The sequence below is a fragment of the Mizuhopecten yessoensis genome, unplaced genomic scaffold (assembly GCF_002113885.1).
Source record: "Mizuhopecten yessoensis strain PY_sf001 unplaced genomic scaffold, ASM211388v2 scaffold11081, whole genome shotgun sequence".
NCBI lineage: Eukaryota > Metazoa > Mollusca > Bivalvia > Pectinida > Pectinidae > Mizuhopecten > Mizuhopecten yessoensis.
Window position 1 is genome coordinate 99,615 of NW_018408870.1, and position 23,005 is coordinate 122,619.

Here is a 23,005-nt window from a genome sequence, read left to right on the forward strand (position 1 = left end):
ATGTTCTGAACTTTGTTCATGCATTCTCGGTTACTCATACAACACCATTGTGTTCTGATACCAGGAAGTGTAAGGACTCAATCTCATTGGCTAGAGCTAAAACAGTGTAGACTGTGAGGTTTGTTGATCTACACCGCAGCGTATTGTAAGTAAAACGGGTGAAGGATTTTAACCTTATCAAATTATTTTACAAACATGATATGTGTTACTAGTATGTTAGAACAGAAAAAAAAGAAATATAAAGGGCTTGATTTAGTTTTTTATGTGTGACGTCCTTTTAACAGCTGGGGTCATAACAGGACTTGCCTCCATGTGTCTAATGCTTCCGTGAATGTGTTTGTGTGCCGGAGGCAAAGAATGTTGGTATATTTATGTGATTAGAACGTATCTGACGCCGACTTTAGAGTGATGCCTCACTTAAATGCCATTCCGATGGCGCCCAGCACTGAAGTGAGGTATTGCCAAGAAAGTCGCTAAAGCCAAATATTTCATTCCAATGAAAAAGAAATTCAAAGAGACCGAAATATGGTGTGCTTCCGGTGGTCTTGTGATAAATTGTGTATCTCCTAACACCTACGAAAATGGCGTATATTGTATGCATTGCCGCTGGCTGCTACCTTCAAAATATTTCATTATGCCACCCCACCACCCCACCCACCGCCCCGCCCGTTACTGGCGATGAAAGCACAGCGTTGTGTTGTGTTATGTTTATGATTATTTTGGTATGTTATCAATTATGATGAGTAGTGAACTGCTTCATATACAGTCGAACCTCGTTATCTCGAACTCGTTTAACTCGAAGACCTCGTTTAACTCGAAGTGTCTCATCGGTCCCGGCCAAAACTCTTCTTAATCTTAGTAATAAAAACTCTGCTAGTTCGAACTCTGAAAACTCGAATAACTCGGATATCTCGAAGTGAAATATCGGTCCCAACAACGTAAATCCTACATAAAAATATCGCTTACCTCAAAGTTTCTTAAGATTCACAAGTCGATCATATGTTCTTTAATTATTTGATACATATTAGACGCAGTCCTACGGTAAACATCGTTCTCATAGAACAGCTTACGCTCGGTCATAATTACTTCGATTAAACTTATTGTATTAAAATGTGTTTGACTGTAAAAACACTTTGTTCAAATAAAGAAACAGACTTCATCAATGTAGATTAACAACAATTAGTACTCACTGCGAGCCCGTAAACAATTTGAATGGCATATTATTTACACCAAAGCAGCCGACACATTCTAACCGGTAAATGGGTCACTGTGTGCGGTCATGCGTAAATAAGCTCCACAGTAAAAATCACAACCTAGGACTGGTTCGTCGATTTATGTTTTTACAGGAGCTTGTATGGCAGTGACACTGATAATTAATTGAGGGATTATAGTAACAATACGATAATTATTATTGAGTACGTCGTGTTGAGGAGATGTCAAGTGTCATTGGGGTCTATAAATGTTGATATGTTTCCTGATTAACTCATACCCATTTCGGAATGTCGAAATCAACTGAGCAATCCAACGAAGGACCCGGCTCCACCGGGGGATACTTGGATCAGTTGAAAGGGTGAAAACCTAGTAGTAGCTATATGTCGTTAGTGCTCCGTGACTTGTTATCGGTGCTTAAATGTAAATGTGTTTTATTAGTGCTTTAATGTGTTTATTTACGATGTGTATTGTTTTCGCGTGTACTCATTAAAAACATCATTTACGTGTACGCTCCAATACCGTGATTTGTGTAAAGACTTGCGCACTTTCATTTCCGCTATCAGCATAGCGAGGTCGGAGACAGCATGTAAGTTTTACAGTAAACGTTCTTCCTGTTTGTATGTGTTTATTGTAACATTGAGTTGTATCAATTCATTAATATGATTATGAATAAATTGTTACTCTTATTTTATATAGTTATCTTTTTGTCATTTATCGACTGTTTATATAAGTTGTTGATTTTTCCGACAGTCAACGTATTGATAGCCTCATATTTGACCGAACACTTTACCAAGCTTTATGCCAAACACATGAACTCGCTTAACTCGAACACTCGGATAACTCGAAGTTTTCCAGCGATCCCGTCGACTTCGAGATAACGAGGTTCGACTGTACAAGGAGTAGCCTTGTTCATGTCCGCGGTGTTTACAAGCGAGAAAAAATTCAAATATTTTACCTGTTGCATTGCTGACAGAATCATGTGAAGCCGATGTTTTAATGATCTAGTTACTCTACTAAATAACAAAAAATGATAATCTGTCTCCCCTGGATTTGTGTACATATTATTGCTTAGGAACTTTCATATTCTGCAAAGAAGGCAAGTTTAGTTAAAACAGTATGTTACAATATTTGTTCATGTTGACTTGAAATGATAATGAATATAGGCATAGCCGCACCATAATACAGTCGACCTGCTGCACCCTATGCGATATTTGCGATATCTGTATTTCTCGTTACTGCTGCAGTCCTACCTTTTATTTCCTAGCGCCTTGTTTGGCAATACCTCACGTTTGGCTTTCATGTTGAACGTTCGCCCAATGCTTGAACATACCAAAGTCCTTAAAAGTGGCAGTTGTTATTCCCTGCTTAGCGTGCAGCATGAAGGGTAGTAACAACAAAAGGTTCACCAGTTGTAAGTATACAAGGCGGAATGAATTCTGTGCTTGATGCCTTCAGCTTGGGATTTTACTAAGGTAGCATTTTAAAGCTGGCATTAGAACCCGGATATCACAAGGAGGTATCTACACCAACATACCCTGTCTTCTGAATACATTACACACATGGAGACACGTCTGTAGTGATCTTAGCTGTTGATAGGAAGTTAAACCCTGTTGAAGGGAAACCAAACCAATCAAACCGAAAGAATTTCTCATGTTTCTTTGGTATCATACACAATGTACAACTTTCGACAAACCATATAAACTTATAACCGTCATAGTAGACCATTATTTTTTGTCACTGTCAGTATAAGAAAGCGCAAGTGATTTGTGTTTAGTCAAAATTTTCAAAGGAAATGAACATGTATAAAAAGAGAATGCTTATGTGTCAACTAAACCAAAACTCAAAATCAACAAAACTTGAAAAATGTTAAGGATCATTAGACCAGGTGTTCCGGAAGGGTAAGTGTCAACAAACATGAAAAAAAGATGAAAAAAACAGTAGTAACTATGAAGATACCAGGACAACTTATGAAACCCCATTAATTGCCGTGTTACTAATCAAAGTTTTTTTTACTGAACATTTTGCCCAAAGGATCCTGATAATTTAAACGAATGTAATTGATTGTATAAGCAACTTTCCCATTTTGTTGTATTTTTGTACTTTCCCGGCGCATAAGGTTTGTTTTGCTTGAGTGGATGAAATAGTGGTGTGGTGGGGTGACTGTGCATCTTAACAATGAGTTATATAAAAGTGTTACTTCACTCCGTATATCAAGCAAGTAAACGCCTCTCAAGTACAAAAGCCCTTGAAAAGCACTATTTTTATCATGTTTGCACTTGACAACATTTAGATCCTGTTACTTAATATGTACCATGGGGTAAGTTATCAACAGCCACATATAAACTCCGTATGTTACATTTGAATATATATTTCCCCATATATCCCTCGTGTATCATTTCTTCCGTGTATTTGATGTAGCATTTGTTGATATACATAAAATGTGCAAACAGTCAGGTTTGAACACTTGTTAACGCCTTTGTAAGACCTTTTAAATTTGATGAATAACAACAGGTTTCTTGTTTTGAAAAACGCTGCAATGTACACAAATTGCATATCTAACAAGACAACTAACTGATTAAATATCAAATATATTCAAGATATTATTAAGATAATTTTTTATGATAAAAAAACAACAGAAAATGTCAGACTCATTTGCTCCTGCTCAATGTCATTTTACCCGCAAATCCCTATCTTCTAGAAACATGTAAAAGCCATGTTTAAGCTCTTTTGACATGTTTAACCAAGGAACCCAAAAACATGATTTATATCAATCTTCGGGCGAAGAACTGCTTATAATTAATATTCAATATTTCATATTATGTTTCTACATGTAATATTACGTTAATAATCCACATGCTACAAACATGTTGATGGTACAAGAATAAAATAACACTATATTTCAGGCAAACAGCGTCTTTTCGTGTTTCTCAAAATGCACATGGTAAACATTAGGTGCTGATTATTAAACAAACACGTGTTTTTCTTACAAACAGACTATAAATAAATTTACTGCACAACCTTATCCCCTACACATGGACTGTATTTATCAGTGTTCATGTACGTATACACTCAGATGCGTCACAAATGTTTCTATTAACATATAAGGCAATGTTACACAAACGTATTAGTTTGGTTCTAGGTCCGGGTGGTTTAACGTCCTATCAACAGTTAAGGTCATTGAAGTACGCTCCTCCATGTGTGTAATGTTTGTATGTAGGTATGCATGTGTGCTTGAGACGGTATGTTGGTGTATTTGCCTTCTTTGCGATAGTGCTATTGCACTAAAATACCATGCCAAGTATGCTATTCATTTAGGTTACATTAAAATGAAAAGTACAATTACCCGAAATGCTGAACGTTTAGCAGGTTAAAACAAATACCGTTTTTACGTCTTTATATTACTTGGAATCGACTTACATTCGATTTACATTTGGGGTGTCAGCGATGAAGCAGACCACGCTTATCCTTCCGGAACACATGGCCTTATTGTTCTTGTACCTTTTCGAGTGTATTCGTGTCAATCTTTCACTTGTTTATATTTTGCCCTAGTATTATTGATTTTGAGTTCAAAGTTTGGTACTTTTGGTAAATGTACCATAAGATCAACCAACGAAAGCACACGGTAATTGTGTTGCTATCGAACGCTGTTTTGTTGGAATAAAATACTTGCCTTTAGCGACTCGTTTGGACTACAAGTAGCGTGAGGGAACACTATAAAGTCGGCGACAGTTTCGCTCTATCACAAGGCGTAAAAACGTATTGGTGTCTCTTAATCTCAAGGCTTGGTTTAAATAAAATGAATCAGATGATAAGGGAGTTTCATCATTGTATTTTCTTTAGTTTGACTCCAAAATCACGACAAATCTCCTTTCGTACATTTTTACTTGAAAAAAAGGAAGCAGATGACAAGGGAGTTTCCGATACAACGATGAATAAATCTTATTTTTGTACTGTTGTTTGACAAACCTATTTGTACACATTACAACGATATATATATAAACATGTATAAACTACAATAAATATCTTTGTTAATATATATGATATGTTCTAAACAGAACAGAACTAAATACATATCAACAGTCAACTATGTTCAAGCTTTCGATTTCAGCTTTTCATCAGGGATTCAATGATCTCCATCCTTATGTCAGCACCATATTTAATACAAGGAGTTCACCCACTGAAATTAAACACATTAAAAACGTTAAAATGTTAACTTTCATCATGATATTTATTTGCAATACGAGTATGTTTTGAAAAACTCAATCTTCGAGAAAAAATAGCATTCTGAATATTTCTGCACATACATCATGGTAGCCAGCCCTACACGAAAGTGTATACTTGCGATAACCTCAGCAAAGGCCATGGAAGTGGACGTGTTAGGTCCGTGATAGTATCACTCATCATTACATGTACTACTTAAGTGTGCGATACAGTCTGCCGCATATATATCACGACGTCCTCCATGTACAATACAGTCGACGTAGTCACTGCATTTCATAACACATCAGGTACCGGGCCTTGCTGAAGACAAGAACATACACAATATGAATGATATAAGTTTCCTATGCGTCTTTCTACTAACTCTCACGTTTAACAGATTATCTAGTGGACAACCTTTGTCATCTGACCGTCGTCAGACAGTAGAATCAGCTCTCATGGAACAGAGGATACTAAACCAAATCAGGTAAAAGTCTTTTTAAATTCTACGTTGTTACTTCAAATAACTTCTTCCTTTTGCAAAAGTCGTCAAGGCATTTAATTTCTTAATTGTGTCGATATCGTTACATGTACCACGTTTGTAATATCCTGGATAATTTTCAGAGCTGTATTAATAGATCGAATGAATAGTTTTGAAATTTCGTCACTCTCCAACTTATTCATTGGGTTGGATATCATTTCATTTACATAATTTAAGGAGAATATTTTTAGTATCGTAGTAATTAATAACCTCGTTAATATGTTATATTACATGTAAAAAATGTTGATGAGTGAAAATGGCCAAATAAGGAGTTTCTAATCATCTTCATTATGTGGATGTTACATGTATCCTTAGGAGGTCAGGCATTTGTTAAATTAAAAAAAATAATCAATATTGATATTTTCTTTATAACGTCATAAATGAACATAATGCTCGCTGGTACAGTTATTTTTGTTTAATAATTTTCTTACGTTTGATCTTATATAATGATTAAAGTACAACATAAATCATGATGAAGTCGTCTAGTTCAGTATTACTTTTTCGAACTCATACAATCCAATATTCACCTCAATAAAAGTCGATAATTGCTAATTAAAACAAAATTTAAGAAATCAATTTCAATTGGTATAACAGATATTGTCTTGAATTCGATATTAAATAAGCACATAATTGGTATATAAACTTTTGAAAATGTTCAAATAACATATGTTTCTGCTGTTATCAGGCCACTTCTGACGGAACTGTGTAACGATGACCGAAGGTATTCACGCCACCTGTCTGAGCTGACGGATGAAATCAAGGCCCTAACTAAACGTGTTGAGAGACTAGAAGACCGTGCGATTTTGAGTATGCTGTTTTTTATTTTCTTATTTTAAGTTTTAGTAGTTGGTTTTACACCCTGAATTCTTTAAATCGTCCAATATAAATCCCGGTAAACAGAAGAGAAAATATCAGCCCTTCAAAGTTTAATTGAACCAATTTTTTCAGAGTACTCAGAATAGTGTTGCAGTTACAAGTTTCTTGTTTTAATGTCTCCATTTTCTGCTTTTGGTGTAGATGAGTGGCTTACACAGTCATGATAATCGAAATTGCACATATGTTATGAAATGCGTTAAGTTGTGGAAATCTGTGCAATTATGAAATAGGTACACATCGGAACGAGTTTGGTCCAAGTGTGGAAAATGAAGGAAGCTTTTAGTATTTTTAACAGTTGTAACAATCGGTAAAACTGCTAAATAGACTTTAGTAGTAACTAGTGCAGTAGTTCACGGGTCAGTTAGATACCTTAGTGTAGCCTACAACAGGGAGTGAGGTAAAGAGCAAGGTATAGGGTATCAGTACGGCTATTTGGCTTGGTATCCCACCTTTGTTTTCGGCACAGAATGTCTTTGTCATTACTTTAATTGTTAGTGTTCACTTTTTAACAATTGCTGTGACATTACGAAAAAGTGAAACAGATCGTCTACTTTTGGTGTCAGACATGATCAACAGTTAGAGTTCATTTAATAGTATGTATAATAATAGCTAGTAATAGCTTATTTAGGTATAAACTATGCCCTGTGATAAAGAGTGATCCGTCGTTATTAATAAATTGTTTATTTATCTTGTTGTAGTAAATAGTGGACGAATTGTTTTACTTTAAAAAGTCTCGCCACATGACAGGCAAATATCACATAATGAGGAAAACAATCATATGCTGAGGTCTGAATATATTAATAGTATGTGCACTGGACCTGTTAGCCTTAAAAAATCACAAAATGGCATGATCGAATCTTCTGTGCGCTTTGCTTTGGGTGTAAACCTTGATGGAACCATCTCAAAGTACCATTTTAATTGAGCAGCGTTGCCTAGACAAATGCGACGATTATTGCATTACAAATCTCAAGGACTTGCGGATTTACAACTCTTTATGTAAGAATAGCCCTGGTATTTTCCGAGTTATTGGTCTAAACGAATATGTTTATACAGTAATAACGATTTCGATTGCGATAATTATTATTGTTTTATCACCAATTTTCACATCAAGGATTAAGTTATATCAGCTATTCATTATGGTCAGGTCACTCGAATGGAATAAAAGGTTAATCGGCTCACCATACGGTTTAGTTGAAAGGGCAATAAGGCCCGAAATTGCAGTATCTAAAAACTGCTTTCCTCTCAATTATGGCAGACAAGCAAGTCTACGGTATATTCAAACAGGTTTTTTTTTGTCATTTTGTATTTTTCAATTATTGACGGTATTATAAATGAAAAAACTAGTTAATTCCACTTTTGAATCCACTGTTTTGAGACTGGAAGCAACTTTTACAACACATTTGACACATTCCTTCAATATTTTATAACGAAACCTGTCCCATACTGGACATTTTTTAGTATGTATTTTAGCAAACAGTTAAACTTGTTTCTGTTTTTGCGACTGCTTGAGACAACAATCTCAATACTTTAGTTATAATTCATTATAAAAGAAAATGTGCCCTCAGAGAAATGTAGCATCGGTTTCTTGTTTACAAAGAATTAAGTGATAACTAAAGTGTTAACGCTGAACCCTGACTTGTGTTTCTTTTTAAGTTTCAGAGTGACATCTAAAGTTGTCTGCCTTGACTTGCAGATTTGTCTTCTTATTATACAAAGATCTGACATCAAATAAACAATACTATATATCCTGACTCGTTATTTGTCTCCTTTCAAAATAACCACCAGCACCCAACTGGATACTTTATTTACATTTTGTTTATATGCCTCGTTTTAGACAATACACAACCTACTGTATGAAGTAATCACGTATTGTCCCCTTTGGCTCACAGTTGTCTCTTCACAGACAAAACACTCCCTGGCGTTACAGATAAGTATAAAAGGACCCACAAATTTCCTCTTTCAGACGTAACAGTGTGTTCAGATTACCTCGTATCGGGATTGTATGGTGTGAAAGATTCGGCGTTGTCCGCATCTACTACATGGACGAGGGAGGGCCATCCCGACCATGGTGAAGAAAACAGCAGGCTATATAATGAAAGAAATGATACCAAACGCACTACGGGTGCTTGGTCATCTGAATATGCTGATAATCAACAATATATACAGGTATTTTCTGATGAGATCGACCCTTAATTAGATTTGCAATATTCAAGAGTATTTTGTTTTTTGTTTAACGAAGTTATTAATTGACGAAAAATATTTGCAATAACGATAACATTGAGGTAACGATTTATGATTGAACGAAGATACCTCCCCCACCAGGAAACATCTCATTCATTTTGTGTATATTGAAATAACTTTGTTTTTAAGGTTAAATTCCCAAGAGAAACGGAAGTAGAAACAATCTTGTTGCAAGGTCGAAAGTGCATATGTAACCAGTGGGTTGAAACCTATCACCTATCTTATAGCATGGATGATACTACTTGGACTACAGTGATGTCGGACAACCAAGAACCTAGGGTAGGTTATATCGGATAATAATGCATTCGATATTTGACGAAGATATCAAAAAGCAATAGCATACGTTTCTTTTACTGACGTGGCAGATAGCTCAAACTAAAATCGATTATACGGACACATCTTGGTGTTCTCTAACACCGTTTTTTTTTTTTTTTTAAGGTACAAGGTGATTGGCCAAGCCCGAAAGATTTGCTTTATCCTTTTAACTAACATTTATTTGTAGTACGGTTTACATGAAATACTAGTTTAAAAAGGAATTATTTGTGAAAAAGGGGAGAAAGTTTTTACTATTATCGCGATTTTCTGCATATGTTTCGGATCCTGTAAGATATAATATGTTTTTTGCTCGGCATTTATTTCCCAAAGACTTTATGCTTCGACAAACTTTATTTTTAATAGGTATTTATTTACTATGTATTTTTTATATATTTTACTTTACTTGGATAAAACGTATTATTTTTGTAAATATAACAAACAAAAGAACGTTTTGACTATTTATCATTTTTCAGTTATTTACCGGAAACAATGACCAGACCACCATAGTTAAGGCTAGCGTTGTCCCAAGTATCACTGCAGTGTACCTCCGGATTATTCCAAGGAGTTGGAACAATCATATATCTCTCCGTTTTGACGTCAGTGGCTGTTACACCGTTAGGGAAACACGTAAACGTAAGACACTTCATGAATGTTTAACAAACATAAATAATAAAGATCTAATTTCCAGCTGCAAAATGTTGAAACATGGTTTTATTTACATATTTCATCGTTCAATCACCACAATTGTTTGTATACTTTGGAGTCGCTTACCCTTTGCTCGACTTCCTGTTGATCCAATTAAAGGCCTAAGAGCCACTGTTGGTTCTACATATGTAGTTTTTACTTTCAAGTGTTTTAGATATCATGACGGTGTTCACGAAGTATTTGCTGTCATTTGTTTGCATTGTGATTTGTTTTTGATGAATGGAACAACTAAGAACGTATCAGTTTTGGAAGATTTAAATCTGTATCGATATAGAAAGCTAGTGACAAAGTCATATTTAGAATCCATGTTGCTTATTGGAATTCAACAAAATGATTAACATTCTATGTATTATTTACTTTATTGAAGACATACACAAAGCTTTAGGATTCAAACCAGTCCTGAACGACGACACACTGTACAAGGTGAACGAACGTGATCATAACCAGTTGGACGCTGCCAGGCTCTGTACCCAACAATATTCACAGCTCATCAAGATAGATTCCTTGTCATTGATGGCGAGTCTTAAGGCAGTCGTGGAGGGAAACGATATACTAAGTAGGGAAATGAAAAAACAAATACTTGACATCGGAATAGGGCTTGCCACTGCAGAGTGTGTCTAAAATTCAATGACTCCATTATTTACTAACAGATTACATCATTACTGAAATCTGTTTGGATACGACATGAACCTGTGGTCAGATGACATTCATGAGTTTAAATTTCGATATCAGGTCAAAGGAATATCTTCCAATTATCACTGTATAAACATTACGTGAAACACGATGTTATATCCATACGTTACGAAATAACTAATATCAGCAGATTTTTTTTTTATAAAGTAAATGTGGAAAAGACACTAGTTTTTTCTTAAAGTTGTTTGTGACAAATAAAGCTTACAAATGTATATTAGAGTCTTTGAAAAGGGGCAGACCAATGACATTAAAAATCCTTAATAAGTTTCCGTTACTGAATTTGATTTTGCCATGCACTCCGGATACATGTATAATGTAAATTGAAAAGTTGTAGTGATGTTTTTTATAAGCCAAAAGCAACATAGTGAAACAGGTGTATCTATAAAGATTGTATACAAATATGTAAAACAAATATAATCCACTGTATTTGTGGTGATTCTCAAGAAGTTATGTTGGCAACAATTATATTTTATACTTTAACTAATCATTAAAACCTTACAAGTTACAAAAATAATATACTTAGACGTTGTACTCAATAATACCTATCGAAAATACAATACTTCGTTACTCTTTACCAGATAGATATTTTGTAATTTTCAGGGAACGCCCACAATCAGATGTACGTGTCCGGAAGGTATGTTTTAAATGAGTGGCAGTATAGTGATGGCTTTGGAGTGATTGACAGCGCCCTCTGGTCTCCAGGCAACCCTGACCCGATTCAAGGTCACTGTGTGATGTTGACAACAACAGGCCTGGCTAGTGTGAATTGTTCTCAAGCACTCTTCTCCGTGTGTGGACACATTTAATGTAACTTATTTCTGTCTGTAGGCTAGTGAAACTTAATAACTGACTTCTTGTTGTATTTTGTTTTTGCTTTGACCAGTTCTCCGAACATTCCTATATTCAAAAAGAGTGCATCAGAAGGGGAGCTTGATTTACCTACAAACAAAATTCGAACAAAATCGTACAATGATTCGACATCAACTTTCTGTGGCCTTTTTCCCATTTTTAAATAAAAAGCCGTGATAGGGTTTGAAGTGACATAATACAGTCTGCATACCAAAAACTTGCAAAATCATATAAACGCAAGCTGTGGTTGTCATTGTGTTTGAAAGGACAATGGAAATCTGTCATCCCAAACTACCCCTTATGCCTAACTTTTGACCAATCAAAAGCATGAATTAAAAGGACAAATAATTTGGAGTTTTGATAATAATATAATTGTTGAAGAGTACGTCATTATTACCCTGTTATAAATCGGCTTAATTATGTCAACGACTCTTTCTATTTTGTCCTTAAATACAGAACCCTACGATAATCAGACCAACTAACATTTATTTCGAATTGAGCGGCTGTGTGCATGCTACAGATACTCAGATATATAGACCAGAATAAGAAGAAAGGTGTGGACGAACAAGTGTACCTTGCTACCTGACTGTTTTAACCTGTCGGTTATTTGAGCAAATTAAGATAGATCTTCAGAACAATAGAAATGTTTTTAAATAAATAGATGTACATCCATTGATATAAAACAAATCATCACCTTTAAAGATCCAGGGAGAATCCTGGTTAGGCTATAATGACGGATGTATTACTACTCCCTGTCATACACCTAGTAAACTTATTTTGGCAAGATTATTGTTCAATGTAGGTTGAGAAGGCCCAAATTGGCATCCATGCCTTAATCCTCTATTTGTCTACGCCCGTATGCTTTCTTCTTATTGCTTCGTTATATATAAGTTGCGTAAAATCTTGACTTCGAAAAGCAAACCACATAACAACAACATGATTGTATATATCAGTTAGTAAATTTCAGAAACGAAGTAAATCATATGAAAAAGCATATTTATTGATTAAATGTGTTTTATCATACTTTTTAATTTGTCACTTATTCGGAAAACCAATTGCATGATGATAATAATAAATAGCCACAGAGTAATTTAGAAAGTATAAAACATAGTACACCAGTAACAAAATATACCGGAAACTTTGCTCTGAATTTTTATATATGTACATTTTAACTTGAATTTTGATCCGAAGATCTGCTATAAATATTTCCTTTTAAGGTATTTTTATGATTTGAATAAAATGCTAAGTATTCCTGGTTTGTGTTATGAGTTCCCATATTTTTTACTTTGTTGTAAAATAAATATCCACATGCATTATTATCGTCACATCTGCCATACAACTGATTGCCACAGAGTATGATCTTTTACACCAGTGACATTTCTTTAATCTCAAAAGTCTTAATATGAAATTTCAACAAGAGTCACGTCAGTAAAACAATTTCAAATTCAACCGTCTTTGGCAGAGGAACCGGCATTCTTACGAGTCTTCAATGTGTATATATTTATTAACTAAATACTTTCCAGTCTTCATGATACATTATACTAGGCGTCAGTAGTGGCACATGATGTCACACAGGGGAGGCCGTCCTTAAATAGCCATATCTGTTGATAGGAAGTTAAACAATACTAAACTGATTTGTTTCCGTTTTTGGTGTACATGTGTCCCTCTTCTCTTCCTGTTGTTATGTGTCATACGAGTATATGTGTGGGTTTCTTCTGGTGTGAATACATATTAACCCATAGACATATGTATACACAGATGACAGCGTATTTATTACTCATTCACACCCGTAAACGGACACAGTTCCCTGAAATAAAATCACAATGTCTAAGTGAACATTTACAGACACGTGTAAACGTGTTACCATATAATAATGATGATAATATACAACATTTATATAGCGCCCTATATAATTTGTAAAATTACTCTAAGGCGCTTTACAACATATGGATAATAGTAATGGTTATAATTGTGAAAGCAAACAACAAAGGCTTGCAATCATTTTCATACATTTAACAAGCAATGTGCACATAATTGAACAAATAAAAGGGTAGTATTTACATGACGTCTTTGCAAAGATTCTAAAATGCAGACGTAAAGAGGTGAGTTTTTATGTCCCTCTTGAACGTGGCCAGGGTATTTGACTTCCTAATAGCAGATGGTAATCTATTTCACAACGTAACCGAAACCCTACCAAAGCATCTGTTTCCGTAGGTCACAGTACGAGATTTTGGGACACACAACAAAGATTCTGACTCCGACCGAAGTGATCTTGACGGCTGATACAGGGTAACAAGCTCCTGTAGGTACTGAGGAGCTGTTCCATTCAGTGCCTTGTATGTGTATACCAGAATTTTGTACTGCGACTTGTATCGTACATGTAACCAGTGCAACGAATAAAGCGCAGGTGTGATGTGCTCTCTCTATCGAGTACGAGTAACTAGCCGTGCTGCAGTATTCTGGGCCCTCTGCAGACGACTAGTTAGTTTGTCATATATACCACAGAGAAGGGCGTTACCATAATCCAGCCGAGAGGTAACAAGTGAATGCACCAAAATCGTGCATGCATCTGCAGTTAGAAACTGCCGAATACAGCCGATGTTCCTGATCTGGTAGTAACAGTATTTGGCAATAGCGTTCACTTGTTTCTCCATGTTCAGAGAACTGTCAAAGTATACCCCTAGGTTTTTAACAGCTGGAACAGTCTCAATAGTTCTGGCACCAACCTTGAGCTGGAGAGCCATTGTTTGCTGACACTTTGGGTAAAAAACGATTAGTTCCGTCTTTTCCTGATTAAGTTTAAGCATTTGGCGTTCATCCAGATACTGATATCTGTCAGACAAGCTTCCAGACTTTCTGAGTCTGTATTCCAACTGTCCTTTGGTTTTATGACCATGTAAATTTGTGTGTCATCAGCATAGCAATGATAGCGAAGGCTATGGCGACGACAAATCTCTCCAATCGGTTTGGAGTACATACAATATTTTCGTGGTCCTAATACCGACCCTTGAGGAACCCCGAAATCTAGTACTTTGTCCTCCGAGTTGGCAGATCCGATGGCAACACACTGTCGTTGTTCACTCAGGTATGACTGTATCCAGCATAGTACGGTATCAGTCACTCCATAAGAGTATTCCAGACGTTTATAAAGTATGCCATGGTCGATGACGTCAAATGCAGCTAACAAGTCCAGCATGACAAGCACCGCTCTGCACTTGTTAGCCAATGCAGAAGCTTTATCACTATGTACACGTAGGAGGGCCGTCTCAGTAGAGAGTCCCATGCGGTAGGCCGATTGCATGTTGTCATGGAGACTGTTTGCATGGAGATGAACCTCAAAACTCCGGGACACAACCTTCTTCAAAAACTTAGACAGAAAAGGCAGATTTGAAACTGGGCGGTAGTTTTTCAACTCCTCCTTGTCCATTCCATGCTTTTTTAACAATGGTCTGACATGTGCCTTCTTGAAACATAATGGAACCTTTGACTCAACCATTGATTTGTTCATGATTGCGGTAATCAAAGGAAGCAGTGCTTCTAGACATTGCTTTAATAGGTCTGTAGGCAGTGGATCAAGCTCACAGGACTTCGATTGCGAGGTCATGATAATGTTGCGCAACTCGTCCTGGGTTGTTGGTGAGAGCTTTGTCAATTGTTCACCATCAAATGCAATGTCAGCAGTCATGACAAAGATGTCAATGTCAGCAGAGGTGTTCACTTCGGTAATATTTTTCCTGATTGAGCTGATTTTATTCAGAAAGTAATCACTGAACTTGCTTGCTAAGTCTTTTTCAGAATTTCAGCTTGGTAGGATAATTTCACCTTTCTGTCCCATTAGGTTTTTGGTGAGTCTAAAACGTTGTCTTTTATCCTTGCCACATTCTTCGAATTATTCCGAATAATAAGCCTTCTTTGACTGAAAGAACAGTGAACCAACTAGCCGACATTGCTCTCTATAAATCAGTTGGTGAACGGTTAATTTGGTCCGTCGCAACTGTCTCTCTGCTTGTCTACGTTTTTGTTTTTCCACGCGGAGATTTTCATTATACCACGGGGCATTTGGTCTCACAGTTATCACCTTAGTTTGCAGAGGTGCGTGTTTCTCTATAAGGGCTTCTATACTAAATGTATATGCTTCAACAAGATCATCAACCTCGCCTTCAGTAGATTGAAGGGCGGAACAAAACTGAATGTCATTGTTGAAATCTGGTATTGAAATTTCGCGGAATTTCCGGAAGCTCACTTCTTTCCTTGCACGAGCTGGCTTACTACAATTCAGTGTTGTGTGGACAGCAAGATGATCACCAGATTGGTTCCCCTTTACATCACTTAGACATGGATCAATCACTGAAATAGCTCCATGAATGACTGAGTTATCTTCCCTCGTTATGACCACATCCAGTGTGTGGCCATGGGTGTGTGTAGCTTCTGTCATATGCTGAATCAGACCCCTTGAATATGACCTTAGCTGTTAATAGGACGTTAAACAAAATCAAACAAACAAACAAACAAAATGAATCTAGTAGACCAGAGAACTGGCGGGCATCAACATTAGACAGATCGTCTAAGTGGAAATTTAGATCACCCGTGATAATAATCTCTTGTGGTACAACAACTTGATGGTCTAAAAAAGTAGACCATTCATCAAAAAACACTGTATTTCGGAAAGCATTCTGTTTAGATGGTGGAGGCCTGTAAATGATACACAATCTAAATTGTTTATCACCAGCAATGACAAACCAAGTCATGTGCTCAAAGTGTGTGTATACAGCATCATGGCTGGAAGAGAGATGTCTCACACTAAGGCCTTTCTTAAACAGAACAGCCACATATTTTAATACCATAAAGTATTTAATATTTAGACATTACTTATAAATATAATAATATATAATTATATTTTATTTCAGACAATTATACACATTATTACACCCTAATTTTAACCCTGTGACATGATGTTATAGAACCTGACCACGTGCACCCTAATTTAACTTAATGCTTAAGATATGTTACGGCAATATGGTTCAAATGCAACAGATTATACAACCAAAGTACTTTATTTAATAATTTGTTAAACTGAAGTAATAGTTTGTTTTATATGATTTTAAATTAAATATAAGACTGGGGAAGTAACGCACACAGGCAATTCAAATGCGTCTATTCGAAGCCCAGGGTTGGTGTAGAATGAATTAACTCACCTTGGCACTGCCCATGTGAGGCTTTTCACGTGCATGGACAGGGTCATGCAGGGTTAAAGTGCACTTGCACCAACCTCTCATACGTCACAATGATAACACAGGTACATTACCCGACACAGACATGTATACCATTACACAAGATACACAGCGCAAGTATTAATATGTACTCAATTTACATCGTATTTAAAATTAAAAATTAATAATTTCAAATACTAATCTTACTGGACAAACTGTTAATAAGTTTGGCCACCTTGACATTTGTATCACACTTGACTATGTGCTACACCTGACTATGCGCTATATAAAATTGCCTAATGACCATGACATAGATTTTTCGTCTTTTTCAATTATTGTTTTGAATCTATTAGCACAGAGGCGAGGGAATAGCCGTACATTTAAAACTTTGTATACGTTATTTAAATAACGCATAAACGGACACAGTAACTTCTCAAATTAAACCCAGAAGGATAGCGAAAACACGAAACCTATAACTACAATCACAAAGAGAGTTATAAAGAAAAGACTTTTGTCAATAAATCGCAGTAAGTCTTCTTTCCTAGAAATCTGTAATAGCTCTTTTTCGTCACGACAAATTGTTTCCTCTGTTGCGTTATCATCCTCCATCCTTTCTGTATCTATAACTTTCTTATTAGAATCCCCTTTACTGATGGTTTCGACTGGTTTGTGAAATACTTGCCGTGGGGCAATCCTCAACATCCAGCAAGGGAACCTGCGTATATCAGTAACAGCCTCACAGCGCAGGGTGAATATCGTCAATAAGATCAGCAGGCAACTGTATAACATAGCCACTAGGAGGTAATAGGAAATCCCTGCCATAGGATCGGAAACGTTCGGCATGTTTTCTCCGATAATCGTCATATATACGGCCAAGGACAGGAACATAGTGATTGTGTAGGAAATCCGCTCTCCTGAGGAGGCGGGCAAGAGGAACACGAACGGGTTGAGGAAACACAAAAGCTGCACAGGTATAGTCATTGATATGATGAAATATGCAGAACGTCTTGTAAGGTGAATTGAAAAGTCTAATATGGAGGAGTGAGGTCCAAAATCAGTGTTGTTTGTGACTGATGTCCAGTCGATGTTCCACTCCCCATTAGGTTTATAGTAAACCATGCTGATGTTTGGACGTGCTATGATGAATACCATCTCAGAAGCTGCAAACATCCATGACGCAATCTGCATGACACACGTTTGTGAATCAGTCGGATATCTGGTCATGTCGAAGCTGCAACTAGCCTTTACATGTCGACCTGGCGAAGATGTTACTGAGCCATTAGAGTATACCCTTACGTCGAAGGCATCGAAAGAGAAATCCGATAAATCGTCAGATGATGTTGTAATGTAAATTCGTGGTTTCCACACATTTGACGAATTAAACACGAAAGAGGTGATACCGAATTCGCTTGCGTCCCAGGCAAGGCGGTAATCAGTCCAAAACAATGCGAGACCACAGTTAAGGGTGATTGTTCCGGTCACTTCGTCTAGGTCTAAAACAGAGATTAGGAACATATCGAGTGTCACGTGTATCGGGTCACTCATGTTATAAACAGGACGAAAGTCCTTGGTATAGTTCTGGAACAGAGTATTCTTCAGTCTCACCAAGTCATCCATCGTGCCTTGTGTATGTGCACTTGATATGATGACGTCACTGTACATTACGAAGATAAGCAATGCATGAATCCTTGTCATTTTCGGTCATAGAATATATTTGTTTAAGTAGATTGGCTGTAAAAGATATGAAAACGAAATGACAATGCATGAGTTAAAAATTTAGCATCTGGCAACATCCAAAGTATATCTGCTTAGTTAAAAGAAATGTAATCTTTCCAAGAAAGTGTAGAGCTAGCATGTTGGTATACCACTGAATCATTCTGCTAACTTTACGATTTCAACAATACACATTAGTTTTCTATAGTAATTAATATAACGCATATAAGACTAAAATGTGTATTAGCCTATAAATTTCATTTGAAATAATTCAATCATACCTGAAAAATTGAAGGTTGACGATGTACACACTATCAAACGACGTATCCGAAAGGCGCCTTTACACCAGGACAGAGTCTCAACACTATGACGAATCTTTACAGAGTAGTTCAATTTATGGTGTTGTGTTATATTGCTCCAATCTAGTAATGTAGTTCTGGTTTGTCAGGAGATTGGCGAGCGTATGGCGTGGTCAAAAGCATTTCACTTGATCGAATCGAGAGCGTAATAACACCATCATTAGTAAAGTCAATGCTGACTAATGGCATCATTTACCAGGATCGATTACTTGTGTTTGTATTGTTAAAAGAGCTGTGTTTGATAAAGATATAGAAATCGTGATGTTGCTGTAGATAATGCCTGGTTTTTTTTCTAATTGCGTTCTCTAATTACTTTGTATGTCCATGATTGATTTTTAGCAATAACAGGGGGTTGATATGGTGGGTTTTATTTTAGGATAAAAATGATAAAAGCAATCAAGCATTTTGTTAACGTTTGTATACACTATGGCAGGAAGTTCAACTGTTTTTCTATACTTTTACAATAATTTTGCTGTCATTCCAAAAACAAAAATAGTATGTTAGCTTTTTAAGGCAGTTCGAACGTTTTGAAATAATACCGAATGTTATTGTAAAAGGAGTATTAGATTCATAGGTAGCTTGGTCGTTACCGCCTGTACCATCAAAAGGTATAATGATTGATTTGCAATGGCAGATGATTCTATAAACTTTAATAGACACATTTCTTTCCTAAAAACATTGCTAAATTATAAAGACCAGTCACTCCGTTAGTCAGAAAATTGTGAAAAAAAGACTAATTTTCGTTGGAAATGTAAAACAGAGAACGAAAACTGTCTGTCATTTTCAGAATTACGCTGGTTCTTTTGCAATTGTTCAGCCATCATATACATTGACTAATAGCTTTTATATTTGTGTAAATTAAGATTATGTGTCTGATTCTGTGTATTTCTGAACACATCACTTAAATATGCAGGTACAATAACTAGTAAAATAACGAAAGTACGGAAGTGTCAACAAAACCATAAATCGAACTCAAAATCGATAAAACTAGGGCAAAATAGGAACAAATAAAAGATATACATGTAGACCATTGAAAATGTACAAGGATAACAAGACCAGGTATTCTGAAAGGGTAAGCGTCTGCTTTTCCATCGATGGCATCCGGTATGTAAATCTAGGTCAAATGCAAGTCATGTCACACGCGTACATCGAGGACTCGGGAAGTGACAACATGACCACAAGGAAGTCTAATGAGTATTATGAAAATACCAACCTTCATATCACAGAGAGAGAAAAAACACATTTCTCTGCAAAATCCAAATATCGGATTTAAAACCTGTCCGTCCACAGTCCTCATCGACCTGCATCTTTGGAAACCCTGTGTTATAAGTCTGTCCGTCAGCAGTCGACATCATCAAATATAATTCCATAGGTTAATGCCACGTCCAGAGCCCCATGCGAAGCAGGTCTCCGTGATTCTTGATTCTTGTGTGTTTACCAGAGTGAGATATTTGGTTTGTTCAGCTTTTGATATCCATTTACCGGAGTAATAAATTTAATCGAACACTAGATCCAACTAACAGGATCGACGTTTACACTATTTACTGATCCAACAATACTAACCCAAGGTAGATTTAAATCATTGTATAAAATGTACCAGTGACATTTATAAGGAGAATATGTCCAACCTCTGAAAATATGAATATATGTTTGGTCATGTTTTAACTGTAATTGGCATATTTTATTGAACCATTGGTCATTAACATTTAATGTTATGCGAAAAGTGCAACAACAAATACGGTCACTGCAACTTCTTACACACACACGCCTAGCTATTCAGTATATGTAGTACACCTTCAGTATAAGTGTTCCCGCTTATTAACCTCTACTCGTTCAGTTGCTTCAATTTGACTAGGGAATGTCTGGGGGTCACTAAAGGTACTCATTCAATTTGTTTACTTTTCGCTAGCTTTGATCTAATGAGTTCGAGAGTGAAATAAAATGGTAATGTCCTATACATAGCACGAAGATGAATACATAGCACGAAGATGAATACATACCACGAAGATGAATACATACCACGAAGATGAATACATAGCACGAAGATGAATACATAGCACGAAGATGTATACATAGCACGAAGATGAATACATAGCACAAAGATGAATACATAGCACAAAGATGAATACATAGCACAAAGATGTATACATAGCACGAAGATGAATACATAGCATAAAGATGTATACATAGCATAAAGATGTATACATAGCACGAAGATGAATACATAGCACGAAGATGAATACATACACGGTAGCACAAAGATGAATACATAGCACGAAGATGAATACATAGCACAAAGATGAATACACACCACGAAGATGAATACATACCACGAAGATGAATACATACCACGAAGATGAATACATAGCACAAAGATGAATACATAGCACGAAGATGAATACATACACTGTAGCACGAAGATGAATACATACCACGAAGATGTATACATAGCACGAAGATGTATACATAGCACGAAGATGTATACATAGCACGAAGATGAATACATAGCACAAAGATGAATACATAGCACGAAGTAGTTAACTTTACATCAAAATAGCAGTAAGAACCAGAGTATTTGAATATTCACCAGTTAAAGATGTGTTAAACTTCAATTATTCCCTAAAATAAAAAATGATTCACGTCAAATCAATCAGATGATTAAGTTTACTTACACTAGTAGTGTTTTTATAAATCGTACCGGTATATAAAATATAGTAACCGAAAATGTTTCACACATATGAGAGCTTATCGACCTACAGATAACAATGTCATTCAATTGTGATAACTTACGTAATATATCTATAACTAACGAACCTGACAATTAGTACAAATTGAAATGATCAAAGGCAGACAACTTACAGAATTTGGTATAGTTTCTTTCGGCATATTCAGTCGACCCGAACGTAAAATAATTATAATACAAAAAATTCTACCGTCAGTACACACAAACTAGCAATATAGATATCCCGTCAGTAAAATAGGAAAAGAAACCTTCCGATTTTGCAGGGAGCGCCGCTGAATTGGATTAATAGAATCTTCCCCTACCTTGAGGGTCTGACAGAGAAATCTCCTACCCGAGGGGTGATGTTTTTTGGTTGTCTAACCCGAGGGTTGGAAATTTCTCTGTTACGCCCTCAAGGTAGAGGATGATTATTTTTCCCCATCCTATTATTTCAGTCACACCTCCACCGACAGTAGTCTGCCATGTTTGTAAACAAAAACACATATGGGGTATGAATATCGTCATTCACTTTTGATTACGTCACAATTACCGGTGACACATTTTCACAATTGAACACGTGCTAATCGGCACGAGGCTATCTCCCCCTATGGGGTGACAATGTGATCTTTCCCTGCTAAAACGGGAGACACACCTGTGAAGGGTGGGAGACAAAATGATGAAAGATACAGAAGACCTGGTATTTGCCTGAATATTCAAGATGTTGCTCCGAATACTACATGTGATTGATGTCACTGCCTGACAAACTAACAACACGTTGTTTTGGGGGATGCAGTGAAGACTATAGAAAGGTTTCTGATTGCCAACATGATCTCGACACAGCAAGAACGCACATTCTTCAGGATCATCCAGCTTTATTCCCCTGGTACTTTTTAAAGGATTTTCATATAATGACAAAAGAAGTTTGGAGTATGCAAATACCACATGTGTAGCAAGTATGATTGATGAGAAGTGTACATACGGTGGGCAAACAATGACACAGGACAGGTACACATAAAAATAATGTGGATATTTAATCCATCCATTTTTTCAAACAGTAACAATATGTCGTTGTCTCCCTTTTGAAAAGAAATCTAACAGTTTCAATTCCCATGAAAATTTCAGTAAATAGATGCCACATTAAAACTGGCTGTTTTTGATATCGATCCAGAATAACGCTTTATCATGTCTGTTTCAGTGCACTGTGTTTTCCCTATATGAAGTAACCTCCCGTTATATGCCATCTTGATAATTTGTAGTAATATATTGTAGGGAAAGGGCTTAGTATAAGTTGTAAAACTTGTGCCCAACTCCCATTGTATATAAATTACAATAAAATAAATCAAAAACCGCCCGTAATCATCCGTTTGGATAT

General features: G+C 36.3%; 2 protein-coding genes across 4 annotated transcripts; one reads left to right on the forward strand and one right to left on the reverse strand.

Moving 5' to 3' along the window:
* Positions 1 to 61: 61 nt before the first annotated feature.
* On the forward strand, positions 62 to 12,914 carry LOC110465468 (neuropilin-1-like). 3 transcript variants are annotated; one of them, XM_021521303.1, is made up of 8 exons: positions 62 to 145; positions 5,810 to 5,896; positions 6,636 to 6,757; positions 8,790 to 8,992; positions 9,197 to 9,346; positions 9,856 to 10,015; positions 10,455 to 10,643; positions 11,381 to 12,914. In XM_021521303.1, exons 2-8 carry the CDS (start codon positions 5,868 to 5,870, stop codon positions 11,584 to 11,586), a joined length of 1,059 nt encoding a protein of 352 aa, XP_021376978.1. In that variant the 5' UTR covers positions 62 to 145; positions 5,810 to 5,867; the 3' UTR covers positions 11,587 to 12,914. The 3 variants fall into 3 exon arrangements, with proteins under 3 accessions (XP_021376978.1, XP_021376979.1, XP_021376977.1); XM_021521304.1 differs by lacking the exon at positions 62 to 145 and adding an exon at positions 2,571 to 2,623; XM_021521302.1 differs by lacking the exon at positions 62 to 145 and having other exon boundaries at positions 5,638 to 5,896.
* A 4,363-nt stretch (positions 12,915 to 17,277) lies between these two features.
* On the reverse strand, positions 17,278 to 18,456 carry LOC110465473 (neuronal acetylcholine receptor subunit alpha-7-like). Its single transcript, XM_021521309.1, has one exon. The coding sequence runs from the start codon at positions 18,454 to 18,456 to the stop codon at positions 17,278 to 17,280; it is 1,179 nt and encodes a 392-aa protein (XP_021376984.1).
* Positions 18,457 to 23,005: the final 4,549 nt, after the last annotated feature.

Excerpts from the sequence above, each read along its gene's own strand:
- LOC110465468 (XM_021521302.1), top strand. The coding sequence starts at position 5,757 with ATGAATGATATAAGTTTCCTATGCGTCTTTCTACTAACTCTCACGTTT. Across the intron at positions 8,993-9,196 it reads ATAATCAACAATATATACAG|GTTAAATTCCCAAGAGAAAC; the intron begins GTATTTTCTGAT and ends TTTGTTTTTAAG. Across the intron at positions 10,644-11,380 it reads GGAGGGAAACGATATACTAA|GGAACGCCCACAATCAGATG; the intron begins GTAGGGAAATGA and ends TGTAATTTTCAG.
- LOC110465473 (XM_021521309.1), bottom strand. The coding sequence starts at position 18,456 with ATGGATGACTTGGTGAGACTGAAGAATACTCTGTTCCAGAACTATACC.